Source organism: Arvicanthis niloticus, chromosome 3 (assembly GCF_011762505.2).
Source record: "Arvicanthis niloticus isolate mArvNil1 chromosome 3, mArvNil1.pat.X, whole genome shotgun sequence".
Lineage (NCBI taxonomy): Eukaryota > Metazoa > Chordata > Mammalia > Rodentia > Muridae > Arvicanthis > Arvicanthis niloticus.
In genome coordinates, this window is record NC_047660.1 from 50,489,316 (window position 1) to 50,512,197 (window position 22,882).

At 43.3% G+C, this 22,882-nt stretch overlaps 1 protein-coding gene across 1 annotated transcript; it reads right to left on the reverse strand.

Annotated features, from left to right (window-relative positions):
• Positions 1 to 664: 664 nt before the first annotated feature.
• Stc1 (stanniocalcin 1) lies at positions 665 to 13,122 on the reverse strand. The gene is made up of 4 exons (XM_034499196.2): positions 12,725 to 13,122; positions 10,595 to 10,737; positions 9,798 to 10,009; positions 665 to 3,850 (listed from the first exon to the last, which is right to left on the reverse strand). Exons 1-4 carry the CDS (start codon positions 12,840 to 12,842, stop codon positions 3,580 to 3,582), a joined length of 744 nt encoding a protein of 247 aa, XP_034355087.1. The 5' UTR covers positions 12,843 to 13,122; the 3' UTR covers positions 665 to 3,579.
• Between the last annotated feature and the right edge of the window lie 9,760 nt (positions 13,123 to 22,882).

Genomic DNA, 22,882 nt, shown 5'->3' on the forward strand with positions numbered 1-22,882 from the left:
ATGTGTTTCTACTCTGTTTTTTGAGACATGGCTTCTCACTGAACGTGGAGCACTCTGATTGAGCTAAGCATGCTGGCTGGCCAGTGAGCTCCAAGGATCCTCTTACCTCTACTTCACCAGAGTTAAATTACAATACATACTACCATGCCAAGCATTTTTACATGAGTGCCTGGGATCTGAACTCAGGTTCTCATGCTTGTGCAGCAAGCCATCTCCTGAGCCATCTCCCTAGCCCCTGGGTTTAAATTTTATCATCATAGTAAGAGGAGCCACTGGATGATTTTTATAAATGTTTTGCAAATCCTGACTTAAACTGTATTCATAGTCATATTGACCCATAATTAATGACTTTAAAGAATATAAGTTTGTACTCAGAAATTCTCACTTAAGAAATGTTAAAAAGAAATATTATTATTATTACTATTATGTTTGCATGTGCATGTATGTGTGTGTGTACAAACATGTGCATGCCACAGTGCCTACATAGAGGTTGGAGGATAACTTTGTGGAGTCTGTTCTTTCTTTATATGTTTATGTGGGTTCTGGGGATTGAACTTAGGTCAACAAGTTTGGGAGGCAAGCTCCTTTACTCACTGAGCCATCTTGTTTGCCCAAGAAGTTTTCAAAGAATAACAATGAAAGACTGGGGCGGGGGGAGAAAAAATAAAACATTAACACTTTATTATTATTATTATCGAAAAAGGAACTCACCAAAGGCTTCAAATTATGCTATGGCATCTTTAATTATAAAAATAAGCAAATAAAATAACTTGCATCTGTCATTACCATGATATGTTTCATAACTTTTATATGCACATGGAGCTTAAAAATGTAATTTAACAATAAATAATGACATATACCAGATATGCTCACTGTTTATTCCAGTACTCAGCCAAAAACCTAAATATCATTTAAATTATAAATACATAATGCAAATATAACGGCACAAAAATGTTCTAAAGTGCAACCAAATCACGAGAGAGGAGATCATGCAAACTGGTCTAGGTCAGCCCCCGAATTGCTCTGCAGCAAACACGAGACAAAGCTTTGGAAGTTCAAGAAGGAGGTGAAGAGGTGCAGGGTGAGGAGGAAAAGGAGAAAAAAACAGAAAGAAAGAAAGAAAGAAAGAAAGAAAGAAAGAAAGAAAGAAAGAAAGAAAGAGAAAGAAAGAAAGAAAGAAAGAAAGAAAGAAAGAAAGAAACTAGTAACATTGTGAGAACTGCTTCTTTCCATACGTGTAGATATATGTATTGTTGACACATATACCAGTATCACTGTGGGGAGAAAGGGGAGCATAACACAGCTTGAAGAGGTCACAGCAAAAATTAAAAAGGGAAGCGAGAAAGAAAATTTACTGAACTTAAGTAAGAGAATTTTACTAGGAATTCTCATAAGCTACTTGCCACTTTGGGGTTCTGGCTTAGTGGGTTTGCAAGATGCACAACACACACACTTGATTAGCTTGTCTGGTTCAAAGAAGTCAGCCTTGCCTGGGGTGGGAAGTCGGGGGAAGGGAGGGAGGGGAGAGGGGTGAATCTAGCTTAGAATATGTGCTACCTGATTTCCAAGAGGCTAAGGCAGTGTCCATTTGTTTGGGACCTGGGGATGGGACAGTTCTAAGTATGAAAATGCCCTTAACAATCTGATGTCAGCACGCTTCGAGGCTGTGTGGGGACAGAGGCTGCAGCTGTGGGGCTGCTATGCTTGATCTTGGTCCTTGAGCACTATGTTACTGGTTTTAAAGGCTTTGTGGTAAAGTTGTATTGCTTTTTATTTCCCTGGAGAGGTGCCCTCCCTCCTCCCACCAGGGTCCCTATCACTCAATTTGGTCAACTCTGGGGTGTAGCTAGTGAGAGTCAAGCACCAATAGTTTCTACCCAAAGGAGTTTGGAGCAGCCCCCTCCTTTTCCTCTCTCAGCATTGACCTTTGGTGAGCAGTGACACTCATAAGGGGCTGTTGGGTTCAAGGACAATGACCCTGAGAAACTACTGTTGTTCGTAGACAGGTTAATCATTTGGCTTTGGTGGCTGCCATCCTGTAAACATCACAGCGGAAATGATCAAACCACCAGCTCTTATGCCCTCCTTCATTCTCTCTATATTTTTTCTTTTTTTTTTCTTTTTTCTTTTTTTTTTTTTTAAAGATCCTACAGAGATGGTCCAGCTGCCAGGACTACTTTGGCAGGCAGCATGTTACAGGACAAAAGATGTAAGAGGAGTCTATTAAGGCTGGACGGCCCAGGGTTATTTATACCCCCTTAAGCCCAAGTTCCCCGGACTAAAGACCCAAAGGCTCATTGACTCATTCCTGATTGGCTTAGTGGAATAATATCCCACTCCATCATTTACCAGAGTGCCAAGCACTGATGGAAGGCGATGAGCCAAGAACTGCCACTTCCAAGGGGATAGTAGGCCTTGTCACACTAAGTGGTCCAAGCCCAAAGGGATGATCTTTTTTATTCCTGTAATTCCCAGTTGGATGTGACAGAGCTGTTTCAGGATGCATCTAAGTCAAATGTAGCCTCTGGGTTGAGGTGGGCGGGGAGATTAACATCTTACCTGGGGTCCTTCAGATAACCTGTTGGGTTTTCCTATCAAGTATAGGCCCATCTTAAGTTCTGATGTTGAGTTAAAACTACTTCTACCCCCTTAGTTATAAAAAAGGCCACAAGGAGCATGAACGTGGATATCTGGAAGTGAGATAGTTATTCCATTCCCAGGAAAAGGAAAATAAAGCTAAGGTACAAAACTAAATCTATATGCAATAAAGTTATTATAGACTGCTCTGTTAAGCAGAGTCCTCTGGAATTTATGTACAGTACAATAGTTTTCAGCTATTTATATTCCACAGTTAGACCTTAAGATTCTCCGTTTTTAAGACAATTGTTAAAGATACTTTTAAAGCTCTGAGCAGTTACAGTACATAAAGATGTTAGCCTTTTTGTTTTTCAATAGATGCAAGAAGATGCTGGCTCAAAGTCTGGTGGGAGAACCAGGTTTGAGCAATTTGGTAAATATGTCAGAAAGGAAATTAGACATTGGAGGATAGAGACCATAAGACTCATTAGAGATCAAGAATTCAAACATGACATTCATATTCGTCCATGGCCAGCACAGATTCATAACACGAATTTCGTTTAACATATTTATGAGCATTTAAGACATGCATTTAAATAAAGTTGTTTTGTATTGGCTAACTCTACCGGGTGGCCATTCTAAAGGGATCTACATATTCAGATTACAATGACTGGGCAGTTACATGAATGTTTTGTGTTTGCGGAGAGTAGATAGGGATCTGGGAAAAGAATTCAGAGAGAGAGAGAGAGGATGGAAGAGGGTGCATTCTCTCTGGAGGAGAGGCAGAATGACCACACGTATTCTGTTGGTAAGAATGCTGTCATTGCAGAATGTTGGGATATTGATTATGGACTCCTAGTTTCATGCAATTTTCTTTAAGGGGGGATAGAAAATAGGTACTACTTAAAAAAAAATCAAACCAGGCACAGTACACTCAAAGTTGGTGTATCAACACCCCTAAAATGCTATTAGTTTGGTGAGGCTTTCACTACCTCTCCCTGCTTACGCACTCTCTTGGGAGGTGCGTTTGATGTGTGAGGGAGAGTCCCCCTCACCTCGGAGGTTCCTGAGGAGGACTTTCAGCTTCTGTGGCTCATTTGTGCGCCTCCTATTGAAGTCAGCTCTGGGGTGTGTCTGGGCACAGTGGTCTGTCTGCAGGATGTGGAAGAGGCTGGCCATGTTGGGCCCAATCTTCTCCATCAGGCTGGCTCTGATTGTGCTGACCGTGTCTTCATCACATTCCAGGAGGCTTCGGACAAGTCTGTTGTAATACCTGCATTGGGGGAAAAGGTTTTCATTAGAGAAAGCAGAGTCAGGAGCAGGTTTAGACATCAGTGCTCAAGCTATGCAAAGCTGAAGGTGGCGTTTGCTTCCTTCGGAGCTCTGGGTTCACCATACAACGCTAGAATATCCATCTCCATGTTTAGACTTCAAGATATTCCGATCACACTGAATAATAGTAGGAGGCTGACCATGATGTCTGAAATTCTGGACAACAATGACTCTCAGGGATAAATTTGACAACTCAAAATGCTCTCATTTTATAGGGAAGAAACTGGGGTACTTGCTCAAAGTCATACAATAAATGAATGGTATAAGTGGACTTAGTCAAATAACATGAGTAGAATTGGTGGGCCTTAAACGCTAAGCTTGTGTTAGTACTAAATCACTGCACGTGGACTGACAGTTATTTGGATGTCTTCTGCAACTTTCCTCTATCCGGGGGATGTGTGTGCTCAAGCGTAGGTACATACTAATGCACACTCTAACTAAGCTTTGATCTATAGCCATGCATTTTCCTGTGAAACCTACTTTCCTTACACCCACTCAGTCAGTCTTGAAAAGGCTGATGCCTGACTAACTCTATTTTGTGGCTTCCTTCAAAGGCACATAGTAGCTTCCTGCAGCCAAACATGAGGTAGCAAGGGTGCTTGAAGGAAAAAGATGAATGGCCTTCAATGGTCCATCCTTCTGTGGGTCTGTGAAACCCTTTTATGTTGCTGAGGCTTTTATGGCCTCTTCCTTCTTTGGATGCCCAGCAGATCTTAGCTGTCACCTCAAACATCAACATTTGATGGCCTCACACCTATTTCTTTTTTCCTTGGCTAGATTTTGAAAACTTTTCAAGGGCAGGGTGGATGTCCTTATTTTTTTTATCCAAGTTGCTGAGTGGCATCAGACTGTATTGTCTGCTCAGTAATTCACATATTTTTTTTAAAATGAGGAAATAGAACATAAATAACAGGGTGGCTTTCTTGTCTGGGAAGATCACATCTACCTTCTGCCTGCATGCATAACATTGACCTTCTATTAGTTTTCACTGTCTGCCCCTGTATTTCTATCTATATTGAAATACCTTCTTACTATATCAACTGAAATCTGACATCAATGGAAAGAGCATAGGATATTCTTCTGTTGTACAAAAAAAAAAAATCTTAATTTTTTGAAGAAAAATGATCTGTGGTTTGGGTAGAGTTCTAAGCAAACAAACAAAAACCCTAAGGACAAAGACCTTTATGTGTAGTATAAGTGACTTTCATTTATGCAACCAATTTCTCTGACTGTCCCAAATCAACATAACCAAGTGTTATGGTTGTGAATGGGCCAAACCATCTATGTTTAAAACTTCTAAGCAACTTGTACAGTTCAGGTATTTTCCACACTGACTTGGGGCATTTCTGGCCTATTTTGACTCAATGGCTGTATAAACCCATTAACTCTGTGCTCTTCCCCTGGTGACAATGACCTGCTGTACTGATGTGGAGAGACCCTTTTCTAGGAATGGTCAGGGTGTCAGGAGGGCCACAGGATCATATAGGGAGGGGAGGAATCCTGTTTATTTTTAACTCAACTCCCAGAGCACATGAGCAAACATCTTGCTAGAATAACTTGACCCCCCAGAGAGGTCCTTTGAAGGATGGACAGTAAACAGAGTAGATCGTGAGTGATGAAGCAAAGCGGTCACCTTTCTTTGAGTGAGATGGTGACGTTGGGGATGGAGAGAGAGAGAAACAGCTCTGGCTTGCCCATCATCCTGGTTATAGCCCTCTTGTCAGGGACAATTATATCCAGCTGTGAGTGAAATTGGGCTTCTCTGGCCCAGAGAAACATTTTCCAAACCTTTGGAATTACAAAGTATATGAGTTAAACTGGGCTTTACTTGGATGGAGAAAAGGGGAGAGAGCTAGTTTTGGAAAAACTGAGAACAAAACAGTCGTGCCCCAAAAGCTTTCAGCGATCTATACCCTCATTCATCTCTAGGCATCAACTAATTTCTGGGCTCTTCTAGGACTTGGCTCCCCTACATCTTGGGGTCTACTTTAGAGGGTATTTTAGTTCTTAGAGGATACAGTTTCATTAAGGACTTTATAGCTCAGAGAAGTTAATCCTTCCACATCTAGAAAGAACTTTTAATGACACATGTGTCCCCAAGAGGGCTGGAAAATGTGATTGCTCTTTAGAAACAGAAAGAATGCAAAGTCCCTTCTTTGTCAGAATCAGAAGCTCTTGTCTTGTTGGAGAACTCTAAGCCCCTTAAATAAAGTCAGCTTGTTTAGCTAGTTTGCAGCTTTGGGGCCCCATTGCTCCCTGACTCTGAGGACATCAACCTTTGCTGTTGTGTCTCTGATAGACTAGACAGAATACCTGACCTGCTCTTAGGCTGGCCTATCTTCTCTTAGAACCACTGCTTTCCTGACGGGGCTTTGATAACTCAGTGGAGAAGGCAAGAATTTTCTACATTGTAAAGTAGAAAATTATAGATGGCTCAATTAGAAGCTCCTCAAAGCTAAAACACATGCCAGGCTGCCTGATATCAGCTAACACTGTTGTCTCCAGTGAGACTGAAATGTGACACTCATCTCTGGACTGTGCAGGACAATGAGAAGACTTTCACTTTGGGTTGCTAAGCAACACAGATGCTTTAAGAGGCTTGTGCCTTCAGCAAAAGTTGACTTAGCAATTGCCATATATTTATTGAGCACCCTTTTGAACCAAGAACATACAGTTACACTAGCTATGAGGAAGGATAATTCTTTTCTTTTAGGAGAGAGCGCACACAAAATTCCTTGCTGAACACCATGGTGTGTGCATATTTAGTTATTCATGGTATTCTATTTTGGGGTTTCAGTGACTTCTTACAGGGTTTTTCTGTCTGCTGTCTTTTGAAGTAGAAATCAAAATAGCTTGGCTCAAGGCCATGTGAATTCTGGACCCTATTGGGCGACTCACAAGCCATGAGACCTTCAGCAAGTTGCTCATCTCACTAAACCTCTGTCCTTCAGTCAGTTAGATGGCGCAGTAGAGCTAGATAACCATTACCTTCAGCTGTAATATTTTGTTTCTAAGGATTCAGCGTGCACTTTCCTTCTTGGGCTAACAAAACCAGTACAACCCAGCAGAAGAAAGCCGCTTTGTAAGGGGAGTTGGTAGGTTTCCTATTCTTTAAGCCTGACAGGCTTTATGCCATGATGTTGCACACTGCAATAGGTAGCAGATTAAGCCTTCTGGTCTCACAGCCTGGAAGGACCTTGTACAAAGCACATATCTTTCTTCTCACTTTGAAAATTCCATCCTCGACCTCCCCCCCCCCCCAATGCGCTTGGTGAAGAAGAAGATCAGACATTCTCCATAGCTACAGTTTCAGCAATGCTTACCCAAATACACACATTCTGCCTAGGAACGTTCTGTGTGAGAGTTTATAAATAGTCCTTTGTTTCCCTTGATCAATATTATTCTTCTGTTTCCTGTTCCCAATCCATGCCCTAGAGAGTTGGACGCTTTGTCACTTTTCCCACTCTGGATCTGGGTTGGTCTCATTGGTTCCCAAGCTTCATGGTGCCTTGCCAGCCTCATCAATCCTTCCTGCCTCCCTCAAGACTGAAAGTAAGGGTTGCAAATCAAGGCCGGGGACATTCGAAACCACCTTCTCTCCCTGCATGCACCTTTGTCATGTACACACTCCCCTGTTCTGCCTTTCAGTCCAGCCAGGCTTTTGGAGTCTCCCGGACCTAAATCTCATGCTAGACAAATCACAGGAAGGTGGAATGAACCTGTAACTACTTCCCTTTGCAATTCTTTGCCAACTGGCAGAGACTTTGCGTGTGTCTATGTTGGGACTGAGGCTGGGAAAGCAGGATGTTTCAGGCACTGAGGAGCTGAAATAGAGCAGATCAAGCCCCGCCTGGAAAGGAAATCGCTCTAGCCCTGAACACTGAAGTAAAATACTTGGAATAAGGTATTTTCCTTTTGCTGCATGAGAGAGTCTGGCATTTAAGAGCATGCCTTTCCCCATTGACCTTTTCTACTAAACATGAGCAAGAGGAGATGAAGGGCCTGTGCCTGGACTTTTCTGAAGGCACTGCGAGGAAGACACTTTGGAAGAAGAATAATGGTCTAGCTAAGGACACTTTTTCAAAGTCTCCTCTTAGATAAGTGGCAATCTGTGGTTCACATTCTGTAGCTTCCTTTCTACAGTGACTCTCTCTTCACAAGGGAAAATGCAACTTTAACTGAAATAGCCAACTCAGTATAGCTTTGAAATTGGCTACCTGCCACTTTAGAGATCATATGTGTCCAGGATCTTTCACAATCTAAACTTGTACTGATGAGTCTGCTAGTACACCTCCTCTTAAAATGCCACATAACTACATCTTTTGTCCCTAACCATTGTCCAAGGAAGAATTCTTCATTTCTTTCCCCTATGGCAAAGGGTTAGTCTCCAACAACTAGTCAAGTATTAACCCTTCCCACCTTCAACATCTTCCTAGGAGATTTTTTTTAATTGAGGTTGATAGAGAATAAGATATTTAAGGAAAATGGAGTTAATTTTTCCTGTTCTGAGAAAGTCAGGTAGCGTTGCATTCAAGGGATGCATGGTAGCTTTCTAAAAGATGAGTTGTGGTTCAGTAGGCCAGTAACTGTAGTTAAGAATGGCTCCCACATGGCACAGAAGTTTCGTGTTAGGGATAAAGCCCCAGATAGATATGACTGTTGTCACTCTCAGAAGGATGGGGTTATTTGGCTAGGAGGTTTATCAGATTAAGTGTGTGAAAACTCTTAGGGTACCTGACCAGAGTAACAGAACTATTCCTTGTGAATACACAAAGACTTGGTGGGAGAGTCAGAGAATCATGGGATTTCATCCAATTATAGGATTTGGCTTTGAGCATCGCTGCAGGCTATCGTCAAGTGGCTTATAGTTACCTACTGATTCTGTCTGTCCATGTATTCCCAAGTAGCATCCCTCACCTCTTGCTAGACATCTTTCCAAGATACCCACAGTGGAGCAGGATGTAAGGTCTCTTATGCATTGGGGGTTCATTCCTATCTGGCAAAGGCTTCAAAGTCAACAACACAGCAAGACCTGGAGGTCAGATGGTATGAACCTAGTGGCTTTTGGATCACCTGAGATGCAAATGATACCTGGGTAGCCACCAGCTTTTCCTTCTGGGAAATCTTTGGCTAGTGGATTGGGACGGCATAATGCTTTGAAGAGAACATGATAATGGCTCCCTGAAGCCATTTCACTTTTCTTTCTTTCTTTCTTTCTTTCTTTCTTTCTTTCTTTCTTTCTTTCTTTCTTTCTTTCTTTTTGGGTTTTTTTGTTTTGTTTTGTTTTTGTTTTTTCGAGACAAGGTTTCTCTGTATAGCCCTGGCTATCCTGGAACTCACTCTGTAGACCAGGCTGGCCTCGAACTCAGAAATCTGCCTGCCTCTGCCTCCCAAGTGCTGGGATTAAAGGCGTGCGCCACCACCGCCCGGCCATTTCACTTTTCATAGAGAAAAATCCAGGTCCTGGTGAAATAAGATGACTTTTTCTGGCGATAAGATGATTAGATACTGAAATACCTGGCTTTGAGACTAACTGCAAATATACAGATTTAATAAAGTCTGCATTCTGACATTTGACCAGGTTTTTGTTTGTTTGTTTGTTTGTTTGTTTGTTTTTAAATCATGGCCTATTGTTTTGTTGCTCTGCCATGGTTTCAGCCAAACCTGATGTCTCAAAAGGTACTTTCCAGAAGCTTCATTGTTTTCTTCAGGCTTATGGTAAGAATTGGACAAAGAAACTCACCCAGGAAAACTGCAAATCATCTTTCTGCTAGCTGTGTAGGAAGACTGTTATAACACCAGAGGGAAAGATTACTGCTCTGGTTATGGTGGCCAACCCCCACCTTACCCCCCCCCCCACATTGTGAAGAAGAGGACCCTCGGGGTACCTGTTGGAGAAGTGATTGGGCAGCTGTATGACTTCAGTGATGGCTTCCGGGTTGCGCTTGGCGATGCTGCAAACATTGAGCTTGCTGTAGCAGTCTTCCTGCACCTCGGCGATCATCCTCTGGAAAGTAGAACACCTCCGGATGGCAAGGAAGACCTTGGAGGTGATCCCATTGGCGATGCACTTTAAGCTCTCTTTGACAAATGCTTTTCCCTGCCAGGGATAAGAAGATAAATGTTAGTTTAACCTTCTAAAAGAGGTCTGGGTTTATGACACAGGAGCCTTCAAGGGGGACACAGCATGACTAAGAATTAAAAAAGAAAAATCCCTTCTTTCTTGGACTATCTTGAACACTCAGCTCCACAGACAGGAAATGGGATAGGAAGGGGCCATTATCAACTCCTCTGAAGTGTGAAGATGGTCAGAATCAGTTTTATGTTCTTGGGATTAAGACAGATAACTGGGAATTTCAGATAGCATGCTAGGTCATTCAGAGGAGAACATTTTTATTTCCTCTCAAAAGCAAAAATGCTTTTCTGCTAGTCATCCCTCTAATAAGCCAGCCTCTGTCAACCCCTTATTCCTGGTCTAAACTGTTTGCATATGTCCCCAACCTGTGTGTGTGTGTAAACGCGTGCATGCGTACCCCAGAGCCGTGTTTGCACACCTGGGATGAGCCTTTTGGTTAGGAGGCTGGGAAGCAAGGTTGGCTCTCTATAGGACTGGCTCTTAAGAAGAGTAATGAACACTGTTAAAAAGATGATCAGCTAGAGGGGGCAGAAGTCAAGGTCCAGTTACCTGAGTGTCAAATTTAGCAGCACTGTACAAGAAGGATTTACAAATGTCATACATCCCATCTGTGTCACACGTGGAGTTTTCCAGGCATGCAAAAGCCCCGCAGCCAACCTGCAGGGCACTATTGAGGCAGCGAACCACTTCAGCTGGAAGAGACAAGCAGAACCAGTCTGGGTCAAGCAAAGGGACTCTGGTAGAATCCAGTAGATGTAGAGGCCAATACCAAGGGCACATGATCTGAACTTATCCTTGGACTTTGATTTTGGGTTCCATTAGATAGAACAATTAGAAGAAGAGTGGGGTGAGAAAGGGGATGGGTAGGACCCTTTTCCTTCTAAGACTCAGAATAGGGGTGGTGCCTTCCCCCTTAGGCACATGCTTTCTGGGTCTCACCCTTCTATGTATTTGACGGCTAGAGAAGTAAGGTAACCTTGTAATGCATAGTGTCTTCTGGTGGTGACAGGAATCAAAGGCTGTCCCTTGGAACTTGAAAGCACGGGTAGGCTGTAGGCAGTGACTGAAGGTCAGGCTCATGATGAGGTTGGGGGAGGACCAGAGAATCTAGCTGCCCTCTGAAAAATGCAGCCTGGAGTAAAAAGCATGGTATTTTAATCCAAATGGCAGAGAATAATTTGCTGAGTCCATTTGGAGGGAGACCCTTCCCAAAGAGGGCTTTTAACCCATGATGGCATTGGCAGAAAGGAATCTGAGCCCTTTGTATCCACCCCAGCCCCCCAACCACAGCCCAGTGCTTAGAGGTATGAATAATCTCTCATATTAAAAGGGCTTCTTTTCAAAAAGGAGAAACACAGGTGTGGAGTGACGGGTCCAAGGCACTCCTTGTGAAAGGTTGGAAGAAAACCGCAAAGAACTTGCACCAGGCTTTCTGCATTCTGGATAAGATCTGCCATAAAAGTAATTTCTCTCCCACAGAAGGAGGGGTGTTCTGGCAGGCAGCTCGGCAAGCAATGATCTGTAGCCTTCATACCGTAGGATTCTCCTCCCAGATCAAAAGCATGGTTTGGTTAGGTTAGGCTTCCCCGCCCCCCCCCACCCTCCCCACCACCCGCAGCCTCTGGGATGTTACAAGTCATTTCCCTAATTATATATTTCCACGGGTTCAAATTATAACTTTGCTTTAAGCAGTTTTAATATGCATTAGGGCTGCTATTGTTTTAGGCAAGCTCGAATTGTGGATCCCGGCATCGCTATAGCAACTAAGTACAAAAGGAAGCCAGGCAAAAGGCCTCCTCTGGCAGGGACCTGCGCTCTTCCAAGGGGAGCATCTGCAGCATTTGACACCTGCGGGGTCCCATCTCTGCTAACAGTTGGGGAGAGGAGTGAGTGGGGAACCAGAAGTCAAGGGGCATAGGGGTCCTAATGCCTTTTTGCCTCCGGAGGCCAGGACCATATACAGTTAACTGGTGAGGGAGTCAGGCGGAAAGTAAGACCTTTCCCTTGGAGAAAGAAATGCTTCGTTTCACAAATGCACTTCCTTCTAGGGACCATGGGCTGCATGGGCGATTGAATGGGGAGCCCCGTGAGAGCAAGGACGAGACAGGCAGGCTTGTGGAGAATGGGGTGTGTAGGTCCCCCTCCTCTTTTTGAATGCGCCCTGAAAAAAAATTCTTTTTTCAGACTTGAGGGCTACGGTTCCACAAATCAGTGTGAGGAGGGGGCTTGTCTGTGGGCTGTCTGAAGAGATAGAGAAGTCAAGTTACAAGGTCTTAAAGGAGCAGGGAGAGGGACGGCAGCAGGTAAGCCACTCACTACCTTAACACAAGCTTGTGGAGTAGAGACAGCCGCTGTGAGGCGTGCCAACATTCAAGCCTTTCCCCGCCCCCTCCCCCCAACAAGAGGGTACGTGCCAGATTTCAGGCAATCAGGCTAGGCTTATGCAATGAAATACCCTCAGCAGAGCGCCCAGCTTCTTCGTTAGTTGCATGCAATTTATTAAACAAAGGAACTCTACTTCCTAAGGCTATTGGATTACACTGCCAGTTCATTATCACCAGGCATGAAGCACATTTATTACCAAGATCAGCCGTCACAGAGACACATGCAAAAGTGAGAGAGGCAAATGAGGACAGCTCTTTGGGGGGGAAGAAACCGGTCCTGGGTTTGCTTGCTTACCTGAATTTTGAGCCGCCACCCGGGATTTTCTGGGGCTCACAGAATCATTCTGTTCCGCCTCGTGCGCTGCAGCAGCACTGATGACCAGCGCCAGAATCACTGCTGAGTTTTGGAGCATTCTCTGAGAAGTTTCCGCTAAGTTGTTGGCTTTTTTTCCTCCCCCCTTTCCTCTTTCCCTCTCCCGGCTTGAGTGAAGATGTGGATCTGGATATACTGAAAGCTTAGGTGAGGATTTGAGGAGGAATTATTGTGTGTGCTGCTGGCTGGCTGGCTGGCTGGCTGGCTGGCTGGCTGGCTGGCTGGCTGGCTGGCAGGCGGCTGCTGCTGCTGCTGCTGCTGCTGCTGCTGCTGCTGTTGCTGCTGTTGCTGGTGCTGCTGTTGCTGCTTCTTGCACCTCTGGCTTTTGCAAACTGGGGGCCCAAGAGCTGCACCCAGGGATTTTATAGCTGTCTTATCGGTCCTCAGGATCAGGGACCAATCAGATCCTTCAACTGGTCCGTTTAGCCAATAGGCAGGCACGCTTATTCAGCTGGAGCTTTTTGACTTCTTAGAAATATTTTCCAGCAAATTGAAAGTACCTGCTGCCAATGATTTATGTGTGTGTGTGTGTGTGTGTGTGTGTGTGTGTGTGTGTGTGTGTCTGTGTGCGCAGGGATGTGTGGAAAAGCTATTTTCACACGCTGAAGTGATAACTCTGTATTGATCAAGCCAAAAGGAAAATCACTTGAAAAGCTCTTCAAGGTACTTGTGAAATTCATCTTTAGTTTTTTTTTTTAAATGAACCACTAGGAGGAATGCATGTTGGATGCTTGATAGGGAGACGTGATGCAGATTTGAATTTAATCACACTGTAGCAACTCTCTAATTTTAGTAGGCTGTTCTCTGGAAGAGCTCAACATTCTCTCTCTCTCTCTCTCTCTCTCTCTCTCTCTCTCTCTCTCTCTCTCATTTGCGCATTCGCTTACAGTATGCAGCTATGATTCCTTGCTGTGATCTGCGGACACCCTGAATTCTTACTGCTACGTGGTGAGCCCGGCGGCAGAAGGATGTATGCCAGTGCAAGGGCCTGGTGAACTGAGGTGCTGTGGCTCTTGCATCCAGCTCTTCCCTCAGTTCTCCTAGTTATTAAATCTATGACCTTGGCCATGTCCTTTCACAGTGCTATTCCACTACTCAAATCTTACTCCACACACCTCTAAAAATGATATGATTCACCAGGAGCAAGGTCTCCTGTAGCCCAGGCTGAACTTGATATCTAGTTGAGGGTGACCTTGAACACCTGTCCTCCTGCCTTTATCTTTCCATGCTGAAATAACAGGCCATCTGCCACTGTGTGGTTCTGGGGGATTGAGCCCACAGTTTCATGCACACCGGCCCGTGCTCTATTAACTGGTTACATCTCTAGTCCTGGATCACCAATCAGCTGTGTTTTCTTAGTCACTAGAGGCTCTGCCAACTCTTGGAGTGTTGGTTACTGTCTGTGCACACACGCACAACTGCTGCTCACACGACACTCCACAGAGGGACATGGCAAATGCCTGGAAATTACTAAACTGTGGATTCAAGCCCAGCAGCTTCACAAGCACATTGAAACAATGAGCTGGTCAAAGCAAGACTAAACCTGCTGGGTAAACCAGTTCATTTCTTGGGGGTTGGGAAGAGGCAGGGGGCGGGGCTGGGAAGAAAGGGTAGGGAAAGACCAGAATGTGTAGGAGAGGAGACTGATAAACTGGAGACTTAATGGGAAAATTATAGTGGAATCACGAATCATGCCCAGTATAGCAGCCCCTATTTTCTTATAAGTGGAGTGCGGGCAACAGGAAGGCTTGTCCTTAAGTTGTGAAGGAGGTTAATGATCCATGAGAGGGCTTCTCAGGGAAGGAGAGTGGTCATTAAAGGGTGGGGTGAGGCAAACGGATTAAACAATAAAACTTCGAACATTTCTGAGTGGGTAAGTGCAAAAGTGTCTTTGGTGATTCCATGGTCTTGGAAAGAAACAGAGCCAGCGGCTTCAGGTTCAGTCCTAAAACTTTACATGAAAACTTAAAAAAAAAAAAAAAGGAATTCTATTATTACAAATCACATCCAGAATCAGGTCTATCTCTGAGTGTGTGTGTGTGTGTGTGTGTGTGTGTGCAGGGAGTGGATTTACTTAAGGTGACTTATAGCCCATTCTTTGAAAAAAAAAAAGATCGTTAGAAAAAGCAAGGATGTTTGCTATGACAAGGCTAGAAAGAATAAAAGACAGAAAATATGTTAAAAATTGAAAAATTCCATGTAACTCCATGTTTCAATTAGTTAATCTCATCTTTTGATTGAATGTATACATTGTTTAATTTGTCTATTCCAGTTTTTTCATCAGTGGTATTGTTGTTTCTTTGGTACTAATTTGAGTACTGCATGGTATGTCAGGGAGGATAAAATCGAGGGAATTTAGAAAGCATGATTCTTAATCCGAGGCATCTGGAATTTAGTTGAGAAGATGACCAACCTCGGGACACCTTTTACAAGTTCAAAATATCATGACTTTGCCTGAGAGACAGCTAGAGATTTGAGAAAGGTTTCCTGGAATGACCTTCAAGAAGTACGTATTTAAATTAGGAAAAAAGTGATGCCAGCTCATATTTCATGAAATTCTTATTCTGGGAATCTCTGAGGCCAATTGTTGATGGCTTTACACAGGAATAGAGCATATATGGCATTGTGAAATAGATTACTCAGTGTTTTCTTTCAAAGAGGGAAGAAGAGCATAGGTGCAGGGCTTACTAGAAGGTCTTGACTTCCATTCCTGAACATTCTCTGCTTCCCTAGCCATGGTATACTGTTCAAGGATCTACACTTGACTTCTGGCTAGTCCACCAGCTTGGAAGGGTGATGACTTTCCTCTGACAATCCAGTTTCTTTCCCCAGTTCTCTGAAGCTCTTACCAGAACACAATGTCCTATAACTATCAGGAAGTGTGTGTGTGTGTGTGTGTGTGTGTGTGTGTGTGTGTGTGTGTGATATTAACTTTTCACTTTTTAGTTTGCTTACTTACAGCTATATATACAGAGGTTAGTTGTTAATTGTGCCAAGTGTTTCATGAAGACTGGTAGACATTCAAGGAAATACAGGGGTGATCAGTCACACTAGTGTGCAAGCAAAGTGCACAGGTGCCTCTGTACCTGAGGATGTCAAGGGAGGGACTTGACGGCAGACATGCGTACCCAAAGCCAAGTTCCTTCCCAGAAGCCCATAGTGTGAGCATATCTGAACATCTAGCGTCACTGTGCTGTGTGCTGGACTTTGAGACGGCGGGTCTAGAACACTTGGCAGCCCTGCAAGTGATTGATGATAGATAGGTTTTTTTTGCAATGTTTCCTTGGGGTTTGAGAGAATACAGAAGAATCTGGAGGTTGGTTTTCAGAGTCTGAGTTTTATCTTATAACAGGCGGCATTAGAGCTCTTTAACAGGAAGGTTATACTTGGGGAAGAGCTTGTCAGCATCCAGGCAGCAGCTTGCAGAAGAAAGGTAGGAGCTTCACAAGCATTTGGGTTGCTGAGATTGCTATGGAGACAGGAAGGGAGGAAGGAGGATCGATATGAGAGGTGCTTTGAATTAATGCATCTTAGGAACCAACCTAAGGATGTTCTTGGAAAAGACCCCTTTTCAAGTTAGGTAAGTCGCGTACATCAGATGTTTCCTGACTTATTTTTGGCTATGAGTTTTTTAATTGCAAGAAATATCTAGTATTTCCATAAGGCAGGAGTTTTCTGGCATTCGGCTAGGGTTGTAGATTACCTAACAAAAGTCTTGACTATACTTTCAGTGGGTGGGGAGCTTTCCAAAGCCAAGCTACACAGTTGGAGGTGCCTGTGGGGGCAGTGGATGGGAGGAGAAGGTACCTCTGCTAATGCCCCCAAGCCAAGAAAGTGCTAAGAAGCATGAGAGAGAAGTTGCCAACAGCAAAGGCTGGGTGATGATGCCCTGGCTGCACTCGTGGAGTGCTGGCTTGAGTTCAGTGAGGAGATTAAGCCAAAAATCTCTAAGGCTTTGTTGGGTTTGGCTAGCATTATGCTAAGCAGGGAACAGCTCTTCGCCTTTTTGGTGAGAGGAGCCCAGGACAGTGTGTTTCTTCGTGAATTTTTGTTAACAGGATTCAAGGCGCTGCAAGGTTGGTCTGACATACTGACCAAGGTTGGACCACTTTTCTCTGGCGATTCCTGGCCTGTGTGTTTTCTACTACATTGTCGACTCATGTTTCTTAACCTGAAGACAAGATGAGGAGATGGAAGGAGGAAGCTGAGGAGAAAATAGTTTTCCTCCTTTTAAATTTTTTCCTATATAGATGCAGGGCTTAAATGTAGACCTTAAATTCCCAAGTGAATTTGGCTCTTGCATATACTTTAAACTCTACCAAGAAAATACATTAAGAAAGCAAACTCACTTTATGTACCTGCTCCCTCACTTGCCACAGTCTTCACCCCCACTCCTTCTGGCTTATGGATAGCCTCTGTGCACCCAGCTCTGGACAGCAGTAATGGAGAATGCAGATTTATTCTGCTTCTTCTGTGCTCCAGGAAACCCAAAGCTGGTTGCTAAGAGATATATGTTGCAAGTATTTTCTGGAAATCCTGTAAGGCAAATGGATTGGAACACAACATATAGGTTTGGATTTGTGTATCATTTACTGGATGACTCTCTCTTATATGCCAGGCATAGATGCGGAGGCACATTAGCTGGGAGAAAAGAGGAAACTGAGACCCAAAGAGAACATACTAGAGAAGGAACATGGCTTACTCGTGCTCTGCTGTGGATACAGGAAAGCTGAGGTCTGCTTTTATAGTAGCAAGGCCGCCACAGTAGTAGAAAAAGTATTCATGCTTGGATCCCTGCCCCTCAAGGTGCAGTGAGTTAGGATGGGGGTAGGAAAATAGAAAAAGACAAGATGACCTAAGGGCTTAAAATTGAAATTGGCCTTCTTCCTCTTCTCATGTCTCCAGATCTGAGTTGTGATGTCACTCGGTATCATGGAGGGCACCCTCCTCAGAGTCGCTTAGTGAATCTTCAGTCTATTAAGAAGTTCCCGAATCAAGCCTGAAGAGGTGTGTGGCATCCAACTAACGCATCCTTTAGAAGAACCAGTTGGAAGACCTTGGGTGACGTTCCTCTCTTGAGACACATGAGGGCGCTCAAGGCAACTAACGCTGTGGAGACATTTCCTAAATTAAAAAAAAAAAAAAAAAAAAAAAGAAAAAAAAAAAGAAAGAAAGAAAGAAAGAAAGAAACAGAAAAAGAGAAGGAAAAGAAAGAAAAAGCTGTGAGTCTTGGCTCTGTTTGATTGGATGTTGTTTCTAGCCCTGTGAATGCCTCCTGGGGTAGGAGGTGTGTTTATTTGTTGAGGACCTGAAACATATGGTGAACTTATAGTCAATGTGATAGTAAGTTTCACAGCATATACCAATCCAGTGCTGTCTCTCAGGGAAATAAGTCTTAGGCAAGTTTAAGTGTTTTTCTCTATCCCTATGTCTACACTGTGTAGATCAGTTGAAGGGGACATATCAGATATCACACGAAGATGCTTAAACTCTTTTATTTACAAAGGAGTTTCTAGTTCAAGATGGGACTACTCTCCCACTCGGAAGGTAAAACAGGGCCCATTTCTCACCCATTTCTCTGCTTGGCAGTTTTTTCCTAGCCATTTCTACTGGAGGCTGAATAGCTTGTCATGGTATTTCTGTCATCTTTTGGTGCCTTAGATGCCTTCCATGGGTGGTGGTGTAGGAAGCAGCCAGGGGGCACAGTTGTGTGCCCTCCAGTGGCTTTACAGAAAGGGGGGTTGTATTTTGCTGAGTGCAGGAGTCCATTTAGAACACCCCAGGAATGGGGGCTGTCTCAAATAACTGTGCATGCTTGAAAAGACTTTGTTCTGAGAAGTTAGCAGAAATTCTAATAGTGAGAATACCAAGGTTTATCACATGGCATCATCTACTCTGTCCACCAGCAGGTATCCTTTCAGTTGGAGTTGCCTTAGCATTGTGAGAATACGGTGGAGTCCCGGAGAAAGTCACAAAAGCTCAACCTAGAGCGCAAAGCAGCATATGCCCAGAGTGAAGCTGTGGATCACACAGGGCAGGGCTCACTGAGAATGTCAAGAGGTTGTGAAATAGAAATGAAAGAAATGTCCGCTCCCTCAACCTGTGTTGAAATGTCATTCTGACATCTCTAGCTTCAAGCCAGCTTGTCATTTGCAAAATGCTGTCCAGATACAAAGGAGTGTCTTGCAGCCATTTCTGAGTGCTAGACACATCTATTATTGCTAGTTTATTGGCTGAGAAAGGAGGTGTGTGTGTGTGTGTGTGTGTGTGTCTTTGTGTGTATCTAGAGGGTGAGGTGGGGAGGGCTGTTGGGCTTGTATCCTGACAAGTCAGCGGAAGAGCCAGATTAAGAGAGCAAAGATTACCACTTGACATTTGCAAATCCTGCCAAGAGGTGATTTAGATCAAGCTGCATTTAATCTATGTTAGGTGAGAGTACTGTTAAGGTACAGCCATGGCTGGACCTAGATGGGCATTAACGGTGGACCAGCATCTCTTGATTGCTCTACCAATTACTCTATTGGAGTAACAGAGTTCAGATTGCCCAGGGAGATCTCACACAGTAGGGATTTTACCATGGTAGCAATAAGTGGTCACCCAGAGCCAATTCATTTGTTATAGTGGAACACATTTCCTGTCAGCCATTTGAAAAATGATCTCTTTCAGCCCCTGTAAAATTAACATGTTCTGGCCTCCAGGTCAACATTTTTGAGAACTTGTCATCCTCTACTCTCTAGTGACAGTCACATGGAATGGGGAGGAGGAAGAGGGGGAGAAGAACGAGAAGGAGAAGAGGGAGGGAGGTGGGGGAGATTTTAGAGGAACTGTTGAAATCCTTCCTTCAGGGAAAAATGCCATCAATAGAGTCACTAAGATAGGAAAATTTAGCTCAAGAAAGTAAAAAAACACAAGGAGGCATTAGAAACATGCTCCCTTCAGTCAGTGTTTTCCTCTTTGGGCAAACACTAATTTCTTCAGGTAGTCATTCTTCACTGTTGACAAAGGAAGGACAGCCCCTCACCTTCAAGTGAGCATGCATGCCTGTGCACTCGCAATCTGATGCCAAAGACGGGAAGATTCCTGGAAAAGCATTGCTATTGCTCTTCAATCTACACTGGAACCCAAAGAGGCTGTAGTCTGATGTCAAAGAAGGATGCAGCAGCAGCAGCAGGAGCAACAGAGATGCATTCACCAGCAGGCAGAAAAGCTGTATTGATTTTCCCTTGGACTTCTTACTGTCATCGGGCCCACCCCATCTGGTGGAGGATCTTCTCTTTCATTTAATCCATCCTGCAACCTCCTGTCAAACTCCAGATCCCATCAAATTGACCATCGAGATGAATCCTCACAGGAGAACTAAACTTTTCTATTTAAATATAATCAATAAATGATTGTCTTACTAGAATTTGTCCTTCCAGACGAATTGTGTTTTGCCACTATCTACCCTTTGTCTCTGGTTCCTCCTCTCTGTTCATTTAGCTTCCTTGCACTAATTTCCTCTGTGAACTTAAGTTTTTAAGCTTCCACATATGAGTCTGAATGAGGACACACAACATTTTTCTGTCTGGCTCCTCCCAGTTCCTTTTATGACAGGTGCATTGCTACATGCCATGGGGTCTTTATCGCATCCACTCACTGTTAGACATGTGGGCTGATACCTTGTCTTGGCTATTGTGAGTAGGGCTGCAACAAACAGGGACTTCAGGCATCTCACTGGCACATCACATTCCTTTCTTTTGGATGGATTCCCAACAGTGAGATTGCCAGTCATTTGAGAGTCGTACTTTACAGTTTTGGAGGCACGTCCATACTGTTTTCTATAATGGTGGAGGCCAGGATTCTAACTGGTGGTATATCACAGAGGATAACGGACACACTGAACCCAGAGATAACCAGTTTAGGAATCTATGATACACTAAAGCCCTGTTGTTTGTCCTGTTGCCTTGCCTCCCACATACGCCACCTATTGCTCTAGGAAAACAACAGTCTGCTTCCTTTATAGTCCTGGAAGCCCTGCCTTCAACTAGGAGGAATCCTTTCAAAGGGCCCAGTGGAGCAGAACACAGAGGGAATGAGCCTCAGGCAAGTGTTCTAGGCGAGAAAGTCCTCTGCTGCTTCTGACCATATGAGCATGTCTGGCCATGCCTCCGGAGTGGGCTTTGGAGTTTTCCTGCTGGCCAACTAGCTGACTCTCCATTGGCAGGATTCTTTACCATTCTATATGGCTTCCTATGACTAGAATCTTCTGCCTCCACTTGTTTGGTAAGGGTTATTAGAGTGGGCAGAAAGGTTGCACACCTGTATTCACCAGGCTTTATAGATATCTGATGTGACAAATGTCTTAAAAGTCATATTACTGAGGTCAGTTTGTTAGGGCATGACTACACTTATAGACTTTTTGGAGCCTGAGGCAGGAGGATCTCTTATTCAAGGTCATTTTAGCTCCATAGTAAGACCTTGTCCTTGTCCCCACCTTTCCAAAACCTGAAATTATTGAAAGGAAAAGGATTGTCTGTGTTATTTTAGATTTTCTATTTACATTGCTTATAAGACAAGCTCATCAGCAGGAATGGGAAGAAAGAGTGTATTGTTAAATGCCACATAGGTATTTGACACACGTGAAGGGTAGTGTCTGAGCACACCCATGTATTTAGTATGCTTCATCCCTTATCAACACTCTAGTTTGTCTAAACAGAAATTGCACGCTAATACTGAATGAATGGTCATGTGTGTGCTGAGTGCACATTTGGAGAATATTCAACATTTTAAAAAGGGGTCACACCTTTGATATTGTTTATGTTAATTTTATTGTTGTGTGACTTACATAAATGTGATTAATTCTATTTATCTATTCTATAAACGTTCTTTTGTACCTTTTACTTCTCTATTTTATCTCAAACAATTCTTTGGATAGATCAGAGAAGGAAGGCATACCTCATGATTTTCTCATTTCCTGGCGATTTCTGATTTCCTTCCTTCCTTCTAGATCCTGCTGTGCAGATTTGCACGGCTGTCATTTTTTGTTAGGCTGAAGGTCACCTGCCATCACTGTGTTTAGTAAAAGTCTACTGGCAGCAACGTCTAGCTTGGGATTTTCTGGAAAATCATATGTAACCCTCATATTTTAAGATCTCTTTTTTTTTCTGGGTATAACAGCTGCTCTTTCAGTACTTGGAAGTTGTGGTTCCAACTACGAACCATACTAAATACATGGGTGTCCTCAGACACTACCCTTCATTGTGTGTCAAATACCTATGTGGCACTTAATAACACACTCTTTCTTTCCATTCCTGCTGATGAGCTTGTCTTAGAAGTAATGTAAATAGAAAATCTAAAATAACATAGACAAACAAGTAAATTTCTACCACCACTTCCCCAAAAGAATCTTCTAGTCACTGTTATCTGTGTTCCTTTGTTTATAATTTGTGACTTTCCCTTTCTGGCTGAGTTTCAACATAATCTTTGGTGCAATTTTATAACAAACTCTAGAATGTATGTATGGCTTTTTAAATTTTTTTAGAAAGGCTTAGTTGTTTTTTTTTAAGTTTTTGAAATTATAATATAATTACATTATTTCCCCACCCCCTGCCTATTCCTCCATGCCTTCTTGAAAATTCATGGCCCCTATTTTCATTAATTTTTGTTACATTCATATATGTATATACATACACATATACATATACAAATGTATTCTTAAATACATACATACACACCCTTCTCAGTCTGTATAGTGTTACTTATATGTATGTTTCAGAGAAGACTATTTGGTATTGGAGAACCAGTTGGTGTGATCTTCCTGAGGGAAGACTGTTTCTCCTGCTCTCAACATCCTTTAGTTCTTTGGGTAAGGGTGAGGCCCCGTAAGCTCTCTTCACCACCCCCTACTCTGTTCACGTTAACATATCTTTGCCATTGTCTTTGATCAGCTCATGTATAAGCAGTTGTGTTGGTGACACATAAAGGGAGTAGCTTCTTGTATTATTAGGAGATACAATCCCACAGCAAAGTCCCTGATCTTCTGGCCTGTACAATCTTTCCAGACCCTCTTTCACAATCGTGCCTGAGCCTTTGGTGCAGAAG

What these genes read in the sequence shown, in the direction of transcription:
- Stc1 (XM_034499196.2), bottom strand. Translation starts at nt 12,842, where the DNA reads ATGCTCCAAAACTCAGCAGTGATTCTGGCGCTGGTCATCAGTGCTGCT. An exon ending in GGTGGCGGCTCAAAATTCAG is followed by an intron (nt 10,738 to 12,724) that starts GTAAGCAAGCAA and finishes TGTCTCTTCCAG; the next exon opens with CTGAAGTGGTTCGCTGCCTC. An exon ending in CTGCTAAATTTGACACTCAG is followed by an intron (nt 10,010 to 10,594) that starts GTAACTGGACCT and finishes TATCCCTGGCAG; the next exon opens with GGAAAAGCATTTGTCAAAGA.